The following is a 22,763-nucleotide window of genomic DNA, read 5'->3' on the forward strand; positions in this document are numbered from 1 at the left end:
TTAGTAACTATCTTTATTCTCAAATTGATAAAAGCATTTAACATATATACTTTACAGTATAAACAAAGTAAGTGCTATGCATTTTGCTTATAAAGTGACTTAAAGTATTTCAAGCATTATATAATTCAATTTGTACAAAAAAGTAAATTTCCGAATAAAGCTTTGGTTAGTAGAACTGATTATGCACTGTCAAATCCATTTTCCAAAGTTGTTCAAGGGAAAAAAGGCTTCATCCACTATCACATGTATTTCTTGTACAAAGCTTTTTAACTATTTAGTAAGGGGAAAATATTACAATAATTGCTTCTAATTTCCCAGTCTGGATCAACCTTTTTTCTTCTCATTTACATGTGGCCGGAACACCATGACTTTTGAAAAGTATAAATTAGGTACAAAATCACCTTTTACTTTTTTCTTAGGAAGGTGATCTATTTAAAAAATAGATTCGATCTGTAAGACTGATAGCTTCCATTATTACCAAGATGCTTTCTAAAAGTTTCAAGCATTACTATATCATTCCATTGGGGATAAATCACTTCTAATTTCCCTTAGGAAGGTAATATCTACTAGCACTAGTGCTCAGAATCAAAACTTATATAATATCTAAAAACAAAAACAAAAATGTAGCCCCAAACTTAATATTCTTATAGCAATGTATGTTTTACCATTATTCATATGAAAGTAATAAAAATGCTACCTAACTTAAATAATATAAAATAGCATTGTAACCAAATTAACAATCACAAAACTGCAGACATTTTTCTATTAAAATTTTCCAGTCCACTGAGCAATATATACTCAAAAATATGATTATGAACTTAAATATATCCTCTTTTAAGTTCACTTGTTTATACTGAACAAGTGGTGCTCCTTTTATGATTTTTGAAAATTCTACTTACATAACTATTTAATTCCAAAATGGAAAATGAACCATCACTAAAATTCACTGGAGAATATTCTTTCATGGAAATAATTTATAAACATTTTAAAGTTCTACCTTTAATTATTTCAATTTGGCTTTTTTAAATAGATAAGCTTTTCATTTCAATTACTGTATAATACTTCAAACCTAGCTTAAACAAAGATAAACAAAACCAAGGAGAACTGGCAAAGCATTCCTTGCTTTACATAGGATGCCTCAAAGTGTCACATACATAGTAACATATCACAGAAGAGAATTTATATGGTTTAGCAGATTATAGAGCAAACCTGAAAGTTTATACAAAACTAAACACTGCCTCGCTTCTATTCTGTTTATTTTCTTTTAATTTGATCTTGGCTCTGTTTATTATCTGTCTATAATAGCCATTGTGTGACACATACCAGTTTTCTAAGAAATCCAATTACTTATACATACCTCTTCAAACAGCTCTGTAACATATTTGAGAACATTCAACCAATCTCTTTCATTCAATATGATACAGCCTACATTTTTCTCACAAAATGCTCACTGTCCTGAGCTATATTAAACACCTTATAACAGGTGTATGTATAACTGAAGACCCTAAAATGTCAAGTTTACATTTAAAAAAAAATGCATAGAGAACATAACATTTGGAAAACTTCTTAGTACTCACTTCTCGGATATTATAATATATAGGTGTTGTTTCTTTCAGACTGTAAAATGTTTCATCTTTATAATTGACTTACTTTCAGATCTGAACCACAGTTTAAAACATTTTTCTGAGATTTGACTGCTGTTAGGCTAAAGAAACAGATGAAGTTTTCTGACCAAAACTGGTCCATGGGTCTTCCAATAAACAATCCTTATATATTCAATGCAGATATCAAATTTCCATGCCACAAAATAGAATTACATCAGAACTACAAGAAATAAACTCTTATCATAATACAGTATTCTTAACGTAAAGGTGCTATTCATCATGCCCTACATCATTCAGTCTTTACCAAGTGGGCATCATGTCTGGAAACCACACCCTACCAAGATGCTTGGACACCTCCCAATGGATTTGCTCCAGGCTATATTTTTGGTCAGGAATTAATACTTCTTCCATAATGGATAATTGAGACAGGCGGCCACCACACATCTTCACAAACTCAACAAAGGCACTACATGAGACTTCACATTCTCCTAGTCCAATAGCTGACAAATTTTTACAACGTTCTGCAATGCGAATTAACTCTTCATCAAGTGGCCGTAAGCCATTAGCACACACTACTAGTTCAACTAGTCTAGGGCATGTCATTCCTACACGGCCAAGCACATCTTTGCTTACTGATCTCCCAAAGTAAAGATGGGTGGCAGGTATTTCATACCGAAAGAATGGATCAAATTCCTCTTCATATAAAAAAAAATACATCACTAAGTTCACTTTTGGTGAATGTCTGATGAAAGCATCCCAGCTGCTTTTCTGAATAGTATGGAAGTGTGTCTGTCCAGGATTCTCACTGACTACATCAATGCGCAAATGTTCTAATCGAACGTGTTTTTCAGAAGATAAAGCCAGCAGCAATTCATCACTTAACAAGTGGTAATTCAGGGCCAGTTCACGTAAGCCGTGACATTGATCAGCCACACAAAGGATACCTAGGAAGAAATAGTGTCTAATTATTTACAAATTTTTGTACGAGTTCATCACCTGTTCAAAAAATTTAATCAAATGCATGTCTCAAAATTTTACCATATTTCCCTATCATAAAGCTATACAATTTAAAATTTAGTTATATGGTTGAACTAGCAGAAAGTCACATTTAAAAACCTACTACTAAATCTGTCTATAAGAAAATGAGACTAATTCTAAACCTGATACCATAAAAAGAAATAAAGCTCACTTATAAACTTACAACAATTATAAATTTGTTTTACAGTTTATTTATTTAGAGAGAGAGAGAGTGCGAGTAGGGGAGGGGCAGAGAGAGAGGGCGAAAGAGAATCCCAAGGAGGCTCCAGATGCCAGTGCTGAGCCCAATGCGGGGCTCGAATCATGAAATCGTATGACCATGACCTGAGCCGAAACCAAGAGTCAGACGCTTAACCAACTGAGCCACCCAGGTGTTCCAACAATTATAAATTATTAATAAATACAGATGACCCTTAAACTACACAGGGGTTAGGGGCACTGACTCCTGTATAGTTGAAAATCTATGTATAACTTTTGACTCCTCACTTAATTACTAATAGCCTAGTGTTAGCCAGATGCCTTACTGATAACATAAACAGTCAATATATATTTACTTATATTCTTACAACATTCTTACAATAAGAATACTACATTCTTACAACAAAGCTAGAGAAAAGAAAATCATAAAAGGAAATATATTTACAGTATAATATTGTATTTACTGAAAAAAATCCACAGGTATATGGACCCACAGTTCAAACCCATGTTGTTCAAGGATTAGCTACATGTACCATAACTAACGTTTACCCCAGTAATGCATGGACAGTGTTATATTTTTTTTAAAAACTGATTACAAACACCAAACCTATAGGTTAAGCAAGAAAAATTACATGATCATCACTACAGAGGCCAAAAGACATTTCTGGAAATTAAAAATTTAATTCTAATTAAAAAGAAAAAAAAGGTAAAGCCACATAAAAGAATCTATGTAACTAAAACATTGAAAGGTTGTTAAAAAAGATTTCTATCAGGGCTCCTGGGTGGCTCAGTCGGTTAAGCGTCCGACTTCGGCTCAGGTCACGATCTTGCGGTTCGTGAGTTCAAGCCCCGCGTCGGGCTCTGTGCTAACAGCTCAGAGCCTGGAGACTGTTTGAGATTCTGTGCCTCCTGCTCTCTCTCTGACCCTCCCCTGTTCATGCTCTGTCTCTCTCTGTCTCAAAAATAAATAAACATTAAAAAAAAAAAAGATTTCTATCAAGGGAGCAAAATTTTTTTAACAGCTTATTAGTGTCTAATAAACTCAACAAATTTCTCAGAAAAAAATACCAAGATACCACTAGATAAATGAGTCAAAGGTAACCAATTCACATTAATGGAAATAGTAATTATAACAAATTCTTAACATATCCAGAAAGCAGTTCCATAAATGGTCCCTATACTTAGCATGCTATGCTTCAGAACTGCCCAAACCCCTATCAAGCAGATCTTACCAAAGGTCAGCATCTGATTTCTGAAATGGCCTAATACTAAAATTCTACCCCAGACAGCCTATAGTACTTGATAAACGACCCATTCAAACCATTTCTTTCTGGTGTTTAGAAACAAGGATAGGAACAAAACACACATCATATTATCTATTATTTATTGTACAGTATGATATGTCAGGTACTAAATATACTCAAAAATCTAGAAAAATAAATTATTTCTATTTTGAAGTTGATGCAACTAAAGACAAACACAAACTGAGTGACTCTTAAGTTCATGTGCTTAACTACTGCTTGAGAAGTGACAAGACAGAGGCACCAATAAGCCAAAGCTTAAAAGCAGTGGGAGGAGATATAGGCAACAGAATCAGTAAAGAGGTAAACTGAATCACCAGTGTAAGAGTCACCAAAAGACATCTGTGCTTTACTATTCAGCCACTACAAAGTTTCTGTTCTCTACAAGGTTTCTGTGTACTTTGAAATAAACCTTCATAACCTGAGCACTTCTGTTCTTTGCAATCTTATAAAGCTTGATATAAAAAGAAAATAAATACACAAGGAATGGAAACCAAAGACGCAAATAAAAGAAACTGAGATATCATTTAGTAACTATTAAAGCAGTTGTGGCAGGCATAATTCTAAAAGTCCAAGTCCCCAAGATTCTACAACCTAATCCCCAGCACCTGTAATGTGAGGAGATACCACTCCCATGATTATATTATATAGCACAGTTGGCTCTAAAACAAGATTGTCCAGGCAGTTCTAATCTAATCACATGAGCCCTTTAAAAGCTGAGTTTTCTTTGGCCAGTTTCAGAAAAGAAGTCAGACTCACAGTTTCCCTGGCTAAGCAGAGAAGCTAGCTAAGCAATGGCTGTATCTGTGACCTACAGAGCTGTGACACTACCAAATGAGTGCTGGTTTAATGTGCTAAATTTGTAGTTGTTGGTTATGCAGCAATAGGAAACTTAATTAAACAGTTACTATATAATTCAGCAATTCCACTCCTAGGTATATACCCAAAAGAAATTACACCATTTATCTACACAAAATCTTACACAGGAATTTTCATAGCAGCATCATTCATAACAGTCAAAAGGTGGAAACAATGCAAATATCCATCAAATGATCAATAGATAAATGTGGTACAATCCATACAATGGAATATTATTTGGCAATAAAAAGAAATGAAACACTGATACATGCTAAAAAGTGTATAGAAATTCATTGTTGGTACTATTGTAAATTCACACAACTCATTTAGAAGAAAATACAGCAAAAAGCTGTATATAAAAAAGATCTGGACCCTCTGATCTACTTCTTCCACTTTACCATCTGTCCTATGGAAGAAACTGGTAGAAGCAAACTGCTTCGTGCCAAAATGGTTCATTTTTTAAATCACAGCAAAAATGTAGAAACAAGTATCCAACCTTAAAAGAATTATAAGACAAATGTTGGCTTACCAACAATATAGAACACTAAGTAACTAAATGTTCATTAGTTCAACTAATAATGAGTGTCAAGCACTGGTGCTAAGATGGTAAAGATGCAACATGAACAAGACATCCTTATCATAATAGCAGGCAGCAGAGAATTAAACAAGAATGCTCTGGGTGTCCTAGCAAGGGGATCAGGGAAGATTTCCCAGAACTAACACAGTAAGACATAAAGAATTAGAAGTATCAAGCTAGGGCAAAAGATAGGGGAGAAGGAAAGCGAACTTTATTTCCTGTGTGAACACCCACACATGGAAGAAACACAAGCATTCCAAGAACTGAAGCATTCCAAGCCTTCAGGTCAACATACAGTATGCAAGTAAGGTAACATCTTAAAGGATGAAGCCCCATAGAGAGGCAAGGGCTAGATCATATGGGACCTTGTCAGCCTCAGTAAGGAGTTTGGATCTTATCTAAAGCATAGCGAGAACATTTGAAGAAAACTGGAGAAAAATATCTGATTTATATTTTAGAAAGATTACTCTGTAGCATAGAAATCACATTAGAGAAGAATAAGCTGCAAGTTAGGAAATCAGTGTAAGAGGGTACTGCACAAAGATTACAGAGACCTGTACTACAGGAGTAAGAGTGGAGATGAAGAAGGCAGAGTGTCTTAGTTCAAGTTGCTTAACAGAATACCACAGACAGGGTGGCTTAAGCAATAAACATTTACTCTTCACAGTTCTGGAGCCTGGAAGTCCAATCTGGATGGTCAGGTTCTGATGAGGACCACAACTCTTCCTGGCTTGCGGATAGCCACCTTCTTGCTGTATCTTCACATGGTGAAAAAGAGATCATCTCTCTCCTGCCTCTTCTTATAAGGGCACTAATGCCATTTATGAGACCTCCACCCTCATGACCTAACTATCTCCCAACCGAACTCCAAATACTACCACACTGCAGCTTAGAGCTTTAGCAATATGAATAGAAGGGGATCAGAATAAATCATCAGTCCACAGTGTAGACTCAAGGCCTATTTCAATGATGGAATCATCAGACCTTGGTGACTGAAAGGATGTAGAAAGTAAGGGTAGGAAGAATCAAGGATGTCTGTCAGGTCCCTGACAACCAGATGGATGGAACCATTTACTGAGATAGCACAAAGGAAAAAGCAAGAGATTTAGACAGGGGGAGAAGAAAGTTCATTCATCTGAAGCACCAGTGAGACATTCTAGAGGAACTGGGCCACTGGCAGCTCAACACATAGCTCTGGAGTTCCAGAGACACTGTAAGTGGGAAGTATTAACATACAGAATGTAACTGACACAACAGATGATGACGACAGCCCAGAGTTTACATAGTAAAACAAAAAAGGACTCAGCACAGAACACAGTGAACCACCAAAATTTAAGGAATGAAAAGAGAAATCAGCAAAAGAAATGGTAGGAACAATCACAGAAGAAGGAAAACGACATAATATGGTATCAGAGTCAACAGTCACTAGCGTTGAATGGTGCCTAAACATCAAGCAGTAGACAATTGTAAGGACTATATAAAATAGGAGAAAAGTTTGATAAAATATTCAGTGACTAAAGAACAGAAAAAAATCCTTGATTTCAACTTAGAAAAAGAAATAGTTTTGCATAGTCCCAATATGCAAAATATGGATAGAAAGTAAATATGCAAATATATTAAATTTTAAATTATAATCGTCTAAGGTTATACTCTTAAATTTAAAAGTATTTGAGGTGTACAACTTGCCCAAAAGCCATGAGGTAATAAGACCAAGCAAGTTTATACTACCCTCTCAGAATTGATGTGTATATTTAATAAAAGTAAATTAACATGAGATGTACCAGGATAAAAACAATAATGAACTCATAGTCTCACTGAGAACCCAGAGACCCAAAAGCTCTCATAGAGTGTGGGAAGTGCTGAAGTTACATTCAGAGTGCTATGGAAACAACACATGGTGGTTCTAAACCAGAGAGGAGAAAATAAGAACAAAACCAGATCATCTGAGTTGAATTCTGAAGGCTGGCCTGGACTTGGCTAGATGAAGAAGTGGGAGGAAAAAACATATTCCACAAGTACAGTGTACTAACCACACACACACAGGTACAAAGAACCTTAGTTATTATAGGACTCAAGTAAAAGCTACACAGGAATGAGTAACAAACAAGATTAAAGAGATAGGTGGAGGTGAGGATACAAAGGACCTTGTACAGTATGAAGCTACGAGGTATGAACCTCACTCCCATGGCAACCCATACAGTAAATAGAAAATGTGACCAAGGTCATGTAAGAAGTAACTGCCAAAAGTCCATTCTTCCTAAGTTCCAGACTGTTTAGATTATCACCTTCAGTAAAAATCTAGAAGTGGCAGAAGCAGCTAGGGAAATACTGCAATAGACTAGCCATTCCTGTCACCAAGACCTTCCCTGTAGGAGACAAAGAACACTAAGAAATCTCCATCCAAGAAGAAATCACTTTCTTGGGGGAAGTCCGGGCTTTAGTCATGGCAAGAAGGTAGGAAGTATTTTGTAAAGATATCAAGGATTTAACACTGTCTTTTAAAAACGGGTTTCCCAAGTAACACAGCCAAAAGACTGGGAGGGATGTCAACAGTGGGAGGATATGTCAGAAGTGAAGCATCAGAAAGTAATAATACCAAGTGTGAGTTTATACTTATTTTATAATACAAACTATTTGGAATTTAAATAATCTGAAACTGAATAATGCAGTAATGCTTAGAAAATTCTATATAAGAAAAGTTGGAAAGAGCTTTCACAATGCTATTCCCCATTTGATGGGTTCTTGGCTCCAAGATTCAAGTTAGGAAAAGGGTTATCTTGCAAAATGTTAAGGTGGCTACTTCAGCACAACTCTCCTCCCTCTACATAGTGAGAAGAAAAGCAATTATGAGATTGCTCTGATTCAAAACCTACCCTGCTGGCTCAACTACAATTAAAGAAAGTTCTCTATTATCTAAAGGGCACCTCAGGCAAATCTAATACTGTCCTTTTTTTTTTTTTAATCCATATTCTAACACAGTTTGGACACAAGCTGACAAGTAAGAGCAAAAAATAAGTTGAAAATAAGTGTCTAGGCTAGGAATGTTACAGAAATTTATGTTACTGTATCATGACATTAAAAATGTTTATGCCAAAGGGATGAAATAATCATATTAACCCACCCTCAAGGTTAATGATCAGTTTTTATTTCGATAAATACATCAGTCCATTTTAGTAAAATGTTACCTGGCAAAAAACACAACATACCTGCTGGAGAGACATGAGGACAGCTGCTCATTTTCAGCAGCTTGAGTGTATCGCTGTTGTTGGCCACTAGTACTTTGAGGGATGGATCATCTACTGGGGTATCATCTATCTTAAGCGACGACAAGGATTTGGAATTTACAAACACTACTGTCAGTGCAGAAATAAAGTGAGACTAAAAAGCAAAAAAATGGAAACAGTTTCAACTTTCAGGCATGAGAATTGAAGGGTGTTCACATAAGACATATAGTTCACATATAGTTCATCTGAACCCTAATGATGTATCCCATAACTGTTTTAGGGGTAGCATCCTTTCACTCTGTTGTTGGGGGTATGGTAAAAAAGGGAGGTGACTATTTGCTATCTTTGAGAAAAGTCTTTTTACCTGTAGCAAAATGAGATTTCAAGCCTCTAAATCACAATAATCACTGGTAAGTAAAAAGTAAAAAGATGAATTACAGAATCGGGGATGAGAATACCTCCAGTGTTTTGTAACACTGAACTGCATTCTTTTTTGGTCTGATAGTTAACCATTAAAATAGTAATAAAATTACTAGCATAATCATTAGAAATTAGAATATCAACTCAGGCTCACTTGAAACAAAAAAGCTCACAGAAAATTTGATTCTAAAATAAGCAAAATCATACCTAAATAAAATTCCAAGTTTAAAACTCCTTTAAATATGTTAAATTATCTACAGTATTTTCAAGCCATTCATTTTAATGTATTTTTCCACAAATATACCAATTATTATTCCATTTATTATATACATGTAATTATCTTTTGGACACAGAATCTGACCTCAAGGAACCACTGTAGGGCAACAGGAATTAAAGCATGGTCAGAGTATGTAACGTGGAATCAGCTAAAACCAATGGACAAAGGATCCAGGAGTAGGAAAGAGAGGTCAACATATGCTCCAACACCTTCCTCTACATAACCAATCTCACCCTCCACTTACCTTTATAAATTCACTACAGCAATGAAAAGTAATGAGGGCAAGCTAACAGCCAAGAAAGTACAAAGAAACACCATTTGCATGATCACATTCGCTAACTTAATTTTCCTCTACAATTAAATAACTGGTTAACTACTTAAATTTTGATTAGGTAACTTTTTGCCAATTTAAATGTTAACTCTTTCTAATATTTTCACCTCAAACTCAATTATACCTTGTACAGTCCCATTTCATTAGTATACTCATGACGGCATCCTCATGACTGCATCCCTGCCTTTTTTTTCCATTTCCCTCAGCTTTATGTGAGGTCAAATATACTTCTTTCATGTTTTCTACAGTTCTTCCAGGACTTCCAAAGTGCAGTAACACCCTACTTCAATCTTCTACAAGAGCCAAAATGGGGCGGGGGGGAGCGAGGTGAAGAACAACGTAAGCATTTTAGGCCCATTTAATAAGGAAGGAAGCCATCCCAGATGCATCATAGTTCCCAAAGACAAAACTACTTCATGTAACTACAGTACTAGTACTAGATCTGTATAATGATAATCTTGAGTAACAAGAAAAAAAGGAAATTAAATTTGTTCAGCATACCTTTTCATGTGGTATATTTTACTATACCATATCTATTTGTTTTTTTAACTATGGTATGTACACAGAAAATCAATTCAAAATATATCATTTCCCATATGAAGCTTGAACAAGGTGCTACTATACCATGTAAGTCAGTCCTCTGACTTAATAAGAATCTCCTGGATGTCTCATAGGAAGGGGAAATTTGAAACAGGGAATGTAACCCAAAATTTCCAAGTTTCTTAGATGATTTTTATGCACATTAAGTTCAAGAACCTCAGTGCTCTGACTCATGTACTTAGAATCTTAAAATGCTGAACAGAATCTCTTACCTATTTCCCTTATTTTATAGGAGGAAAACGTTTTAACTCAAATGTATGTATTTAAAGAACCTTTTTAAACACCAATTAAGACTTTGAAATCAACTGGTGATACATTTGTTACAAATATTCCATTCCATAACCACCTGAGTTATAATACACACTCAACTTAGTACTATTTCTTCCTGAATCATTCTAGTAAATTAAACTGTTAGATATGTAAAGGGGTATCTATATCTTAGTTTGCAGTGTACTCTGAAAAAAACCTTTCAAATTACTGTTGCATGCTAACCTACCCAACATTAGTTAACATACTCAGGAGGCCTTTATCAGCTGCCTTCTAAAAATGCACTTATTTTTTTTCTATTTTAAGAGTCTAGTTATTAGAGACACTATCTTACTATACGCAGGATCATGTTAGAACATATATATGAACATAAATAGTTCACTGTTCACCAAAAAAAAAAAAAAGCTTTCTTTAAATAAAATCTGTAAAGGGGTGCCCGGGTGGCTCAGTCGGTTAAGCGGCCGACTTCGGCTCAGGTCATGATTTCGCGGTCCGTGAGTTTGAGTCCTGCATCGGGCTCTGTGCTGACAGCTCAGAGCCTGGAGCCTGTTTCAGATTCTGTGTCTCCCTCTCTCTGACCCTCCCCCGTTCATGCTCTCTGTCTCAAAAATATATTAAAAAAAAAAAAAAAAGTTAAAATAAATAAATAAATAAATAAATAAAATCTGTAAAGTAATCCAAGTATACTAAATTTGCTCAGGAATAACTCTATACACAATTACCAGAAGATTTTATAAATAAGCTATACCTGTTCTCAACTACTGGCACTGTCTACTTTTCTTTGATTGTAATTTCACAAATCTGCTCTGAAAGTCCAAAAAGGAGCTGCTATATGTCTTTTTCCTAATTTGCTTCTCAGTTTTAGTCACTTTTAGTACATCTCTTTGCTGAATCCTCTGCAAATTCACTCACTCTTTAACTTTTCCCATCAAGAAGCACAAGGTGATCAGAAAAAGGAAAAGCTTTATTAAAACTCCTATTGCCTGACATTCTAAATAAATAGTAACTAGTTTTCCATTATGTATACTATTTTTCTTACACTCCCATGGTCACTACAAGAAATGACCACTACAAGGGCAGGGCTTCTATCGGATTTCTCAGTAACTGCCAACAACATAAAACCAGCAAATACCTTTGGTAAATCCATAAAGCTTGGCCGAGCCGTTGAAATAAGTCCAAGTGTTTTTAATGAGCAATTTACCAGTTGCGATAATATATCACAAGCTGCTTCAGCTGATTCTTTGCTGCTGTCCACCTTAGAAAAGAACACACCATTTACCTATGCATATATTTACATTTCTCTGTGTAACCTTAATTTTACAGAAGAAACAGTTATTAGTTTATTACATTACAAATAATCTCCATCTAAGAAGGAATGATGTGAGAGCAGACAAGACTAGTTTTGGCAAAGAACTTGAATTAAGAACCACTGCTTTATCTAGGTTTAATTAGTGACCTGTTAAATAAATGCTAGCTATGGGTAATCAGGTATTCATGTGTTACTTTTCAAAAATTATCAGGTAGGTTAAAGATTTAGTAAACATGCCTACATTCCATTATTCATCCCCAAAACAAAATACTATAAGCCTCTGTACTCCTATAAACCACTGTGATTCCTTAAACTACTCTAGACATCTCAAAAAGCCACCCCACTTCAATTATCTCATCACTGCATGAATTCCAGTATGTCCCTTCTGGCAATGAAAAGAAACAAACGGTTCTCTTTGGCATTCTTCCACGTCCTTTTTTCTATTTCTCTCTAAAATATATTCATCTAAACCTTTTACGTAAAATTTCTTAGGGATGCCTGGGTGGCTCAGTCGATTAAGCATCCACTTCGGCTCAGGTCATGGGGTTTGTGAGTTCAAGCCCATGCTGGGCTCTGTGCTGACAGCTTGGAGCCCGGAGCCTGCTTCAGATTCTGTGTCTCCCTCTCTCTCTGCCCCTCCCCCGCTCATGCTCACTCACTCTCTCTCAATAACAAACATTAAAAAATTTTTTTTATCTCCTTTTTCTTTGAAAACCCCATATCATAAAGCCATCAATAAGCAGAATTCAGTCTCTATTAAACAGTAATAGCAATTAAGTTTTAGTCAATCATAATCTCCATTTTTTTTTTTAAGAGAGTGAGCACAAGCAGGGGAGATGGGCCGAGGGAGAGAGAGAATCTTAAGCAGGCTCCACACTGAGCATGGAGCCCAATGCGGACTTGATCCCACAACCCTGGGATTATGACCTGAACGAAAGCAAGAGTCAGACGCTCAAATGACCAAGCCACCCAGGCACCCCTTCACATTTTTTATTTATTTTATTGTATTGTATATTTTTTCCTCAAACTTATTGAAAATAATTCAATGTGACTGACAGCTTTAGTAAATGATTTATGCTTATTTAGTAGCTGCTTCTGTTCTTTTAATAAATTATGAATAATTATGATAAAAATAAAAAAAATAACTGTTAAAAATTATGATAAAAGTAACAGCTGGAATTAGTTCTGCAGCTTCTAAATGATATAAAAAGTATTTTTTTTAATGTTTATTTATTTTTGAGAGACAGAGACAGACTGGGAGCAGGAGACGGGCAGAGAGAGAAGGAGACACAGAATCCGAAGCAGGCTCCAGGCTCTGAGCTGTCAGCACAGAGCCCAACGCGAGGCTCGAACTCAAAAACAGCGAGATCATGACCTGAGCCGAAGTCGGATGCTTAACCGAATGAGCCACCCAGGTGCCCCTCTGCACTTCTAATGTATACAACAATTCTAATCATTAAGAACTTTCTCTAAAAAGGCAATATTTTAAAAACATGAGAACATATTTTGGCTTAGGATAAAAAAAGCCACTGAATATACTTTATTTTTTAAAAGAAGGATTTAAAGTATTACCTTGAAGCTGACATATTGCAGATGGTTTGAATGTCTTTTAATAATCTGTTTGATCAGCTCCGGGTGTGTAGCTTTCAAGTAAGATGTAGCTGGCTGATTCAGTTCAAATTCAAAACATCTCCACAAATCAGGCATGTGAAATACCTGGTTCCAGTTGCGGCAAACTTGTGAAGCATGAGCCCGGTCAAGAAGAGGCAAATACTTAAATACTTGGAGAATAATGTCCTGAAGGAGATTACCCCAATCACAAGTCTGAGATTGCTCATTTGTAGTCCTCAGTTTCTTAGATTTCTCTGCAGTACCTTCTTCTGATAAATTATGGTCACTATCTCTTCCTCCTCGTTTCATCCTATTCAGAAAAATGCATCATTTTTTTCATACTTAACTTTTGAATAGCAATAAATCCAACATTCGTTTTGCCACTGAGATACATATATGAATGTTTATAAATGCAAACACAAACATGAGGAACTGGACCAGTAATTCAAGAATATCAAAACAAAATATAATGAAAAGTGCCAGTGGAGACCAACTGTTGTTTTACAAATTCTATACAGGTATTTTTAAACATTTGTGTTTATACTGTACTACTGGCAGGGGGAGGGAGAGATATCATGATTTTGAAACTAAACCAAAAATTATAGTCAACTAAAAGCAATATTAAAAAAAAAAACAAACCCCTACAGTGACACCTGCTAAAGCTTTCTTAAAAGTCATCTAAGGATACCTGCTATATTTGAGTTCTGGAATTCAAGGAACCACAGTCCCAGGAATCTAGAGAAGATACGAATTAAGTAGCCAATTGATCTCTCCACGTTGAATAGTCTGTAATATGTTACTGCCAGACACAATCTCTACCTAAGATAAGCAAACCCATCCCTACTATGCATGGTTTGGTCTGAAATGTGGTTTCTTCTTCCAACACATCTCTTAGTATGGCAATGTTTACCCTAAGTTGTATTTCCGAATGGTAGGTATATGTTTATTCTGTGTATTTGTACGATCTTCATTGCATTTGTTTCTTTGAAATAGTCTTCTTGCAAAATAGTAGTATGGTTAAAAGAATGGGCTCTGGAATCAAGCTCCCTGGGTTTGAATTATGGCTCTACCTCTCCCTGGTTATGTGGCCTTGAACAAATTATTTGGCCTTCCTGTGCTTTGTTATTATCCCCACTTTGTAAAGTGGGGATAATAACACACAGGATTCTTGTGAGGAATTAAACAGTAGGGCTTAAAAAGAGAGGATGTTGAACTCAAATACAGGAAAGTAGTCCAGTATTAAAGACTTTAAAGTGTATGACAAAGAAATGAAACGTGTGAGAAAATACAAGAACACATGCTTATATATGAGAAACACACACTGGTACTGGATTCACCACACTAAGGTAGTAACTAACCATAATTAAGTGGGATTATACTGTACCATATTATATAAATACAGTAGTAGGATGACAGTGGTGGCATTACAGGTGAATTTTTTTTTTTTTTTTTTTTTTTGCCAGAGAGAGCACAAGCAGGGGAAGGGCAGAGAGAGATGGAGAGAAAATCCCAAGCAGGTTCCACGCTGTCAGCACGGAGCCCAAGGTAGGGCTCCAACTCACCAAACCGTTGAGATCGTGACCTAAGCTGAAATCAAGAGCTGGACACTTAACCACCAAGTCACCCAGGTACCCCTATCTCATACACATTCCTTTTAACGTCAATGAATTACATTGTAATCAGACAAACAGGTCTTGTTTTGATTTGTTATCTGGAAAAATAAGTATTGCAAACTAAGGGAGGTAATTGCAGACTACTCACTAGTACCCCTTTAGTTTAGAGCCTGCGACACTTTTTTATCTACAGAGTAGTTCTGGCAGAGTGGTAGTTTGGATTTGGAGTCATAGCTTTTGAAAAGGATGGCTTGTGGCTCCAACTCCCTTCTTCTGGCATATCTGTGTATAATAATTTGATTCCTGTGTGGGATGAAGGATGTGTATGTGTATGACTCTTAACCAAATAGATCTCTGTGGGATCTCTTTACCCAATAGCTAGTAAAACTTGTGAAAGGGACTGGGGGCTGGAAGGAAACAAAACGGCAAAGCCTCCTGGCCTTCTTGCCCTTAAAATCTGCCCAGGAGATCTCAGCATGTATGCAATGAATTCCTCATTGATCCTACTTCCAAGTCTGTGAGTTGGATGATGTAAATGAAGTGAAGTAAATGATGTATATTCTACTGAGCAAGGAGAGAAGAAAGGAGAACACAGAATGACAAAGGTGATGGCAAGAGGGTAGTTTTATGGAACATTAAAACTTACTTGTGAATCTGAGAATACGTTTTGTAATGTGTTTAGTGAAAAGGTAGCATAATCCACAATATAACCTTTAATATAAAAAAAATCTCTTCTAGTAATAATCTCCCACTAGTAACAGTGTCATTATGACCCATTTTTCTGCTTTACCTTATCCTGAAGGCTTAATTTTAGCATAGAAAATATGGGTCAAAGAACAAAGAACAAAATCATAATGTGGCTTATAATTTTTCTGACTACCTGAAACATAATTTTGAAATACGGAGATTCAAAAAAGAATGAAACTGTCTTTATAATTTCTTCTCCTTAATAGAGCACCCAAACCAGACCTCTTCAAGGCTCCAGCAGTTCAATTTCAAATTGCAACTTTTCTAGGCCCCAAATAATTGATGCAACTTAGGTCACTAGAGTATTTGGTGAGAGACTGATATTATGAAGCACCAAAAGAAAAAAAAAAAAAAACCATTAATGAGGAAAAACTAGAGTAGTTGAGCAGCACAGGGAGTTACTGAACTAATCTTAATATTTCCATACCCTCGGAAAGTAGTAGTAAATTTGTTCATCAGAGAAAGAGTGGAGAATACTTCAGCTGTGTGTCCATCACTGTATTAAACACTTTTAGTAAACTGTACATGTAGCACTTTTAAAAGCCCATTTGTACACAGCTCTAAAAAGCTTGTTTTGGCATCACATTTCCTTTCCATTTGCCTAATATCAAAATTAACTTGCATTCTTTGGCTGGAATACAAGAAAAAAAAAAAAACAGTGGGACGAGATTAACTCTCAGAGATGGTACGAAGAGCGTGGTGGCGAAAATGTGTCTAGGTGTCATTTGTAGATAACTCGGAGTTGATGGCATTTTTATAAATATTTCAAAAGAGGAGGACAAAAAGACTCTATTTAAAAGATCTGGCTCACTGAAAGAATTGGACATCAGCAGCAACAAAATAATAGTAATCTAACCTCTTAGCTTGGAGACGCAGGTCAATCACTGAATAGGCTGCTTCCTGATCCCCGTGGCCAGCCCCACCTGAACCCGCTGCCCACGCCTAAGGCAGGCGCCAAGCGGCTCCTCCTCACAAGCGACCAAGTTTTCCACTGGGCTCCGGGACCGGGACGTCCCCTCCTCCCGCGCCACCTCCACGGATTGGCTCTCCCTGACGTTTCTCACGCGCTCTACCGTGAGCAGTGTTTTGACATCTTTAACGCCCCTCGTTTTTTCAAGCTACACGCACGGGCACAGCCCACGCCGGGAAGAGCCTGGCAGAGTGCGAGCTCTAAGGTGCCTGTCGCCAACCCTGCCAAGGGTAATAAAACCGGGCGACAGCAGCCGCGAGCCCGCATTCACACCACGCCTTGTTGACATGTTTTGAAGCAGGCATCGCGGGGAAACGCCCCCAAGCAGGCTCTAAGGTCTGGGCGCCGCGCCCGGGACCCCGCGCCCCCGATCCGCCCTGCCGCCCACGAAGGTCGGCGGACCCACCCCAGCCCCGCAGTCACAGCGGGGCTCCGGCCCTGCCCCTCCGCCGTTACCTGCTGCCGGGGGCGGCTTCCCCCAAGCACCACCCCGGGCTCCGAGGACGGCGGCGGCTGGTCCCGCGGCTCTCACATGAGGCCCCCAGGGAGCCCCGCTTCGCGCTCCCGCCGCCGCGACCCCCCACGCTCAGCCCGCATCCGAGGCGCTGGTCCCGCGGCGGACGCCAACGCGGCTCCACCTTTGCGGTTCTGGCTGCTCCAGGAGAAGCCTCCTTTCTCAGTCCCACGCAACCCACGTTCTCCTTCCGGGACCCCTCGTAGCTGCGAAAGCCTCCTTCGGCGAGCCGCGGCCACCGCGTAGGGCCCCGCCGCCTCGGCCCACACAGCGACTCCAAAATGGCGCCTGGAGCTCGCGGCCGCGCGCTTTCCCCGGCGCGTCTCCGCCCGTGGGGGCGAGCGCGTGTCCGCCGGGGCGGGCCCGCGGAGGGAGGGGGAGGGCGGGAGTGGGTCGCGCCCGCCGAGAGCGCGCGCCGCCCGGGCAGATGGGGGCCTCCGCCTCTTGGTTCCAGGAGAGTGGGCAGCTTTCCTCCCTGCGACGCTACTGCTACCCTTAGGGGATTTTTTTCCTTTTGAAGCCAGCGTGGGAGGGCTGGAGCTAGCTAGATGGCCAAGAAACTATCTGCTGTTGAAACTGGAAAGTTTAGGGAGGTGGAGCAGGAAAGGAAAAAGGAGGGAGTGTCTCTGAGCCTGCTGCATCCAGCAGCTGGTTCTCCGAGGCAGAAAGACAAACTGTAGCTGCTGACCTCTGACATACCTCTGCACCGCGAGGCTCGACCTGGAATGGCCACGACAGCACCACGGAACTCAAGGGGTTAAAATACAGGCTCTAAAAATTTACACACAGCATATGTACATAAGGTGTTCTTAAAAACTGCGAAGAATTATCGCAGAATGGTGGCAGTGTTAACACTGGGATTGCAAATGATTTTTATGTTTAAAATATTTGTATTTTCTAATTTTTTAAAACAATTTTTATCATCGTTATTACTTTTTAAAAACCACTTATAAAGGAGATAGACTCCTGGGACGCCTGGGTGGCTCAGTTGGTTAAGTGTCCATCTTGACTTTACACAGGTCATGATCTCGTTCATGAGTTCCAGCCCTATATGGGGCTCTTCCCCGACAGCATGGAGCCTGCTAGGGATTCTCTCTCTTCCTCTCTCTTTCTTCCCCTTCCCTGCTCATGCTTGTTTGCTCGCTCGCTCTCTCTCTCTCTCTCAAAATAAATAAACTTAAAAAGAAAAAAGTAGATAGACTCCTGAAGTTTGTAAAGCTTTCTGAAACATAATAAGGAAAGCATAAAGGACTAAATGGCTATTTAAAAAATAATCCACAAGTGAAGCCTTTTATCAATCCAGGCATTTTTGTGTGTAAGTGCTACCAATTTAGCTTGTTTTAACAGTTTGGATTTGGGATACTGGGTTTTCTTAAAGTGAGAAATGTCCTTACATACAAAATCATAACTTGAATCATGTGTCATTCCTCCTTCCTCCCTCAAAAATAAAAAGAAAGTAATTTTTCACCCAGAGAGGTCTTGTCAATGATCTGACCCATATGTAAGAGACTGGAAAGCAGTGATGCCCAGAGACCGTTCTACTCTTCCATTGCAAGAATCGAGCTAGGAAGCCATGTGTAAAATTACATTAAGATTCAGTGTGGGAAAATGCGGGTGTTTTTTGTTAAGGGCCTGGTATCTGATCAACAGATCAAGCTGAACAAAGTCTCTAGCAACATAATAACGTGGATGTACCTGAACTGCAACATTTTTTAGGTCCCCCTCAGTGACTAAATGATGAAGAGTAGTAATAGGAAGTTATTAAAACTCTCACACTCCCAGTTGTAGTCCCTTTTAAAATCCTCTTCCTAGTCTATTCTCTCCCTAAATAAGGCGAGGATCTTGACACATTTTATGTATTGAATGTTCCCTCTCCTTCCCTATTACTGTGTTTTAATGATTTTATTTGACCTTTTTGCAACTTGTGTTTTTTTTTTAATTTTTTTTTAACGTTTATTTATTTTTGAGACAGAGAGAGACAGAGCATTAAAGGGGGAGGGTCAGAGAGAGAGAGAGGAAGACACAGAATCTGAAACAGGCTCCAGGCTCTGAGCTGTCAGCACAGAGCCTGACGCAGGGCTTGAAACTCACGAACCCTGAGATCATGACCTGAGCCGAAGTCAGACGCTTAACCGACTGAGCCACCCAGGCGCCCCGCAACTTGTGTTTTGAAACTTGTGTTTATTTTTAAATCAGTCAATACTTATTTACATTTATTAGTTGTATTAGTCAAGATCAATGCCATTTTAGGGGAAGGAAGAAGAAGGTGTATGTGGGATAGTTTGGTCCAGCACAGAAGAATGTGTTATTGCTAATCCTGTTTAGCATTGCCAATATATGTGATAATAAAAGGCATACCAATATTTAGTCAGCATTATTATTGCTTTTAAATTCTCTACAGACAATGTACCCTCTACCAGGGACGGGCTATTCCCACTACCTTCATGAGGAAATAGACATAATAAAGTACTTTTGGAAGCAATATAAATTTGAAATATAAAATTTTTGCATGAATAAATGAGATCATCATGGAAAAAATTGACATTTAAAATTTTTATTAGGTGCTTACAGTATTATTTTCATGTGTGAATGAGGATAATAGAGACCATTTTTATCAGCATTTGACCTTGTATTTTTTCCATTGCTAAAGATGCTATAATTCTGACATATCACAGTCATGTTACGTATGACAATTTACAGACTTTTGTTCACCTTGGCACTCCACTGATTAAGATAGGTTAGGTTATGTTGAGTAGCTCCTAAAACACTATTTTGATTCCTTGTTTTAATGACTTTCACAGTTTTTAGGAATATTGCTTCAGTATTTTGTATAGTTTTCCTCAATCGGGGATTGTCTCTTGTTTTTCTCATGATTAGACCGGGAAGAAGATCACAGATGTATGAAGTACCATTCTCATCACATCATGTCAAGGCTACTTGTTGTCAAAAGGACTTAATCCCTCTTGATGTTCACATTAATTAGGGTGAGGTCAAGTTGCTCCACTGTAAAGTTACTTTCTTCCCTCCATTTCCCTACTTCACCGTTTGGAAGAAAATCACTAAGCACATCTCACACAAAAGGGTTGGGGAGTTACGCTCCATCTCCTTGAGTGGGGAGATGTCTGCATAAATTATTGGGACTTAGTCTGCATGACAGGATTGCCTCCATATCTCTTAATTTCATATGTTAATGTTTTTATTGCTCTGTACTGAAATCTTTGTAATTACCTCAGATATGTCTGCCAAGTCACTTTTTCTTCAGATCGGTATAGTTTCTATTAAGCCAATCTGTGCCTATATTTTTTATTTCTAAAAGTGACACTTGGATCTTTTTCACATCTGCTTGATTTTTTCTGATTTTTTTCCTCTTGTTTTTAATTCTTTTTTTTTTCTTTAATCATTTTAATCACATGAAATAATTGGGGGTCTAATCCTGATTTTTGTAAATGTTTGTTCATGGTGGGTTGTTATTCATGTATTTTATGGATTATGAGTTCATCTTCTGTGAAGCTTCAGGTGTAGGAATCCTGTGCAACCTCGTTAAGGGTGTGTCACTCTAGGGAGGTTTTTTGTGTTTGCTTCTGCTACATGCTGCAGGGTATTACTAGCCTGGAACAACTTTTTATAATAATTTCTTGACTCCTGGGTTCTTGGGTCATGACAGTATAAATTCAGGCGCCAACCTGTGTGAGGGCAGAGCCACAGTTATGAATTCTCAGAAAGACTTTTTTCCTAACCTAGAGCTCAAGCTAAAACAGGTTACTCAAGCTAAAACTGGCTCATCTCCCTGTGAGCTCAGCCAGCTATTCCTTGAAGAGGATAAAGATCTTTAAAATTCTGTCTTTATGCACACATCTCAGTTACAACTTCTCTTGCAAACTCATCTCCGGTCCTCATATAAGTCACTGTCTCTTCAGATAGTTCTTTCCTATCAACCCCTCCATTTTGCTGTTACGGACTTCACGCTCACTCCTCTCAATTCATCCTCTGTGTCTTTTAACTGCTCTTTCATATTTTTCTTTCTTTGTTTCTCTTTGTTGCATTATGTATTATCTTCTAACTCACTGATTTTCTCTTTGCCACCAATCTAGAGTTCATACCAGCTGTGAAGTAAAATTGAAAATTCTTCTTTTTTTATTAAAAAATTTTTTTTTAATGTTTATTTATTTTTTTGAGACAGAGAGAGACAGAGCATGAACAGGGGAGGGTCAGAGAGAGGGAGACACAGAATCCAAAACAGGGCTCTGAGCTATCAGCACAGAGCCCGGCGCAGGGCTAGAACTCACGGACTGTGAGATCATGACCTGAGCCAAAGTTGGACGCTCAACCAACTGAGCCACCCAGGCACCCTGAAATTGAAAATTCTATTCCCCAAATTTCTCATTTGTTTTTCATACTCATCTAGTCTTAAAATAATCATTCTTTATGAATTTCACAAACATGTATATGATTAATATAAATATATAATAACCATGTGGGAAGTATATATAGAATTGAAAATAAATGAATACATAGAAATCCGCAGTAATAATCCTAGTAGCTGATGAAATAGAAGTCAATCCAAATGATATAAAGGAAAAGATGCATTAATAAAAGTAACAGTACTAATAAAGGAAACAATAGAGCAAGAAGATGGCATCGTCATGAACGTATATGCACCTCACAGTGTACAAAATGCATGAAGCAACAACAGATAGGACTGCAGGAATAGATTAATCTACAACTCTAGTTGAAGATTTTAACACACCCACCTCAGAAACTGATACATCAAGCAGGCAAAATATAAGCAGAATCATTGTAGAGCTGAAAAATACAGACAGTAACTTTAAGCTCTTGGGTATATGGAATTTTATACTGCAGAGTCATTGTAGAGAAACAAAACATTTACGAAACAGACCATGTATTAAGCCACAAAAGAGGGTAAAATCCAGAGTTTCAGTATCATACAAACTATGGTTGTTAGCCATAATGCAATGAAGTTAGCAATGAATAATGAAAGAAGAGCTAAAAATGCCATCTGTTTAAAAACTAAATAAAATAAATTACTACACGAGTTAGAAAAGAAATCATAACAGAGATTAAGAAATGTCTTTGTTTTAAGATAATTAAAATACCACATATATTAGTATTTAATCATAAATCAGTAGAAAAACATCTATACCAACACTTAAAATGAAATTCAGAGTTTTAAATATAGCTCTCCAGAAATAAGGACAATTCAACAAAAGCAAAGTATTTAAATCAATAAGATTTGTATTTAAATCAATAAGTCGAAAGAAGTATTTAAATCAATAAGTCAAAAGA

General features: G+C 37.7%; 1 protein-coding gene and 1 long non-coding RNA gene across 4 annotated transcripts in view; one reads left to right on the plus strand and one right to left on the minus strand.

Annotated features, from left to right (window-relative positions):
- On the minus strand, positions 1-17,754 carry FBXL3 (F-box and leucine rich repeat protein 3). 2 transcript variants are annotated; one of them, XM_047080850.1, is made up of 5 exons: positions 17,402-17,754; positions 13,577-13,925; positions 11,828-11,950; positions 8,783-8,954; positions 1-2,548 (listed from the first exon to the last, which is right to left on the minus strand). In XM_047080850.1, exons 2-5 carry the CDS (start codon positions 13,922-13,924, stop codon positions 1,905-1,907), a joined length of 1,287 nt encoding a protein of 428 aa, XP_046936806.1. In that variant the 5' UTR covers position 13,925; positions 17,402-17,754; the 3' UTR covers positions 1-1,904. The 2 variants fall into 2 exon arrangements, with proteins under 2 accessions (XP_046936806.1, XP_046936800.1); XM_047080844.1 differs by lacking the exon at positions 17,402-17,754 and adding an exon at positions 16,403-17,219.
- Positions 15,122-22,763, plus strand: part of LOC124513119 (uncharacterized) — a 16,906-nt gene continuing 9,264 nt past the window's right edge. The window contains exon 1 of one of the 2 annotated variants that reach the window (XR_006962301.1): positions 15,122-15,160. This is a non-coding gene — a long non-coding RNA (uncharacterized LOC124513119). Of the gene's footprint in view, positions 15,161-20,281; positions 20,444-22,763 lie in introns of those variants that run through there. The other variant, XR_006962302.1, reaches the window with a different exon arrangement.

This window comes from Lynx rufus, unplaced genomic scaffold (assembly GCF_022079265.1).
Source record: "Lynx rufus isolate CCGP_SWC_20201006 ecotype Redwood Valley unplaced genomic scaffold, mLynRuf1.p SCAF_1, whole genome shotgun sequence".
Taxonomy (NCBI): Eukaryota; Metazoa; Chordata; class Mammalia; order Carnivora; family Felidae; genus Lynx; species Lynx rufus.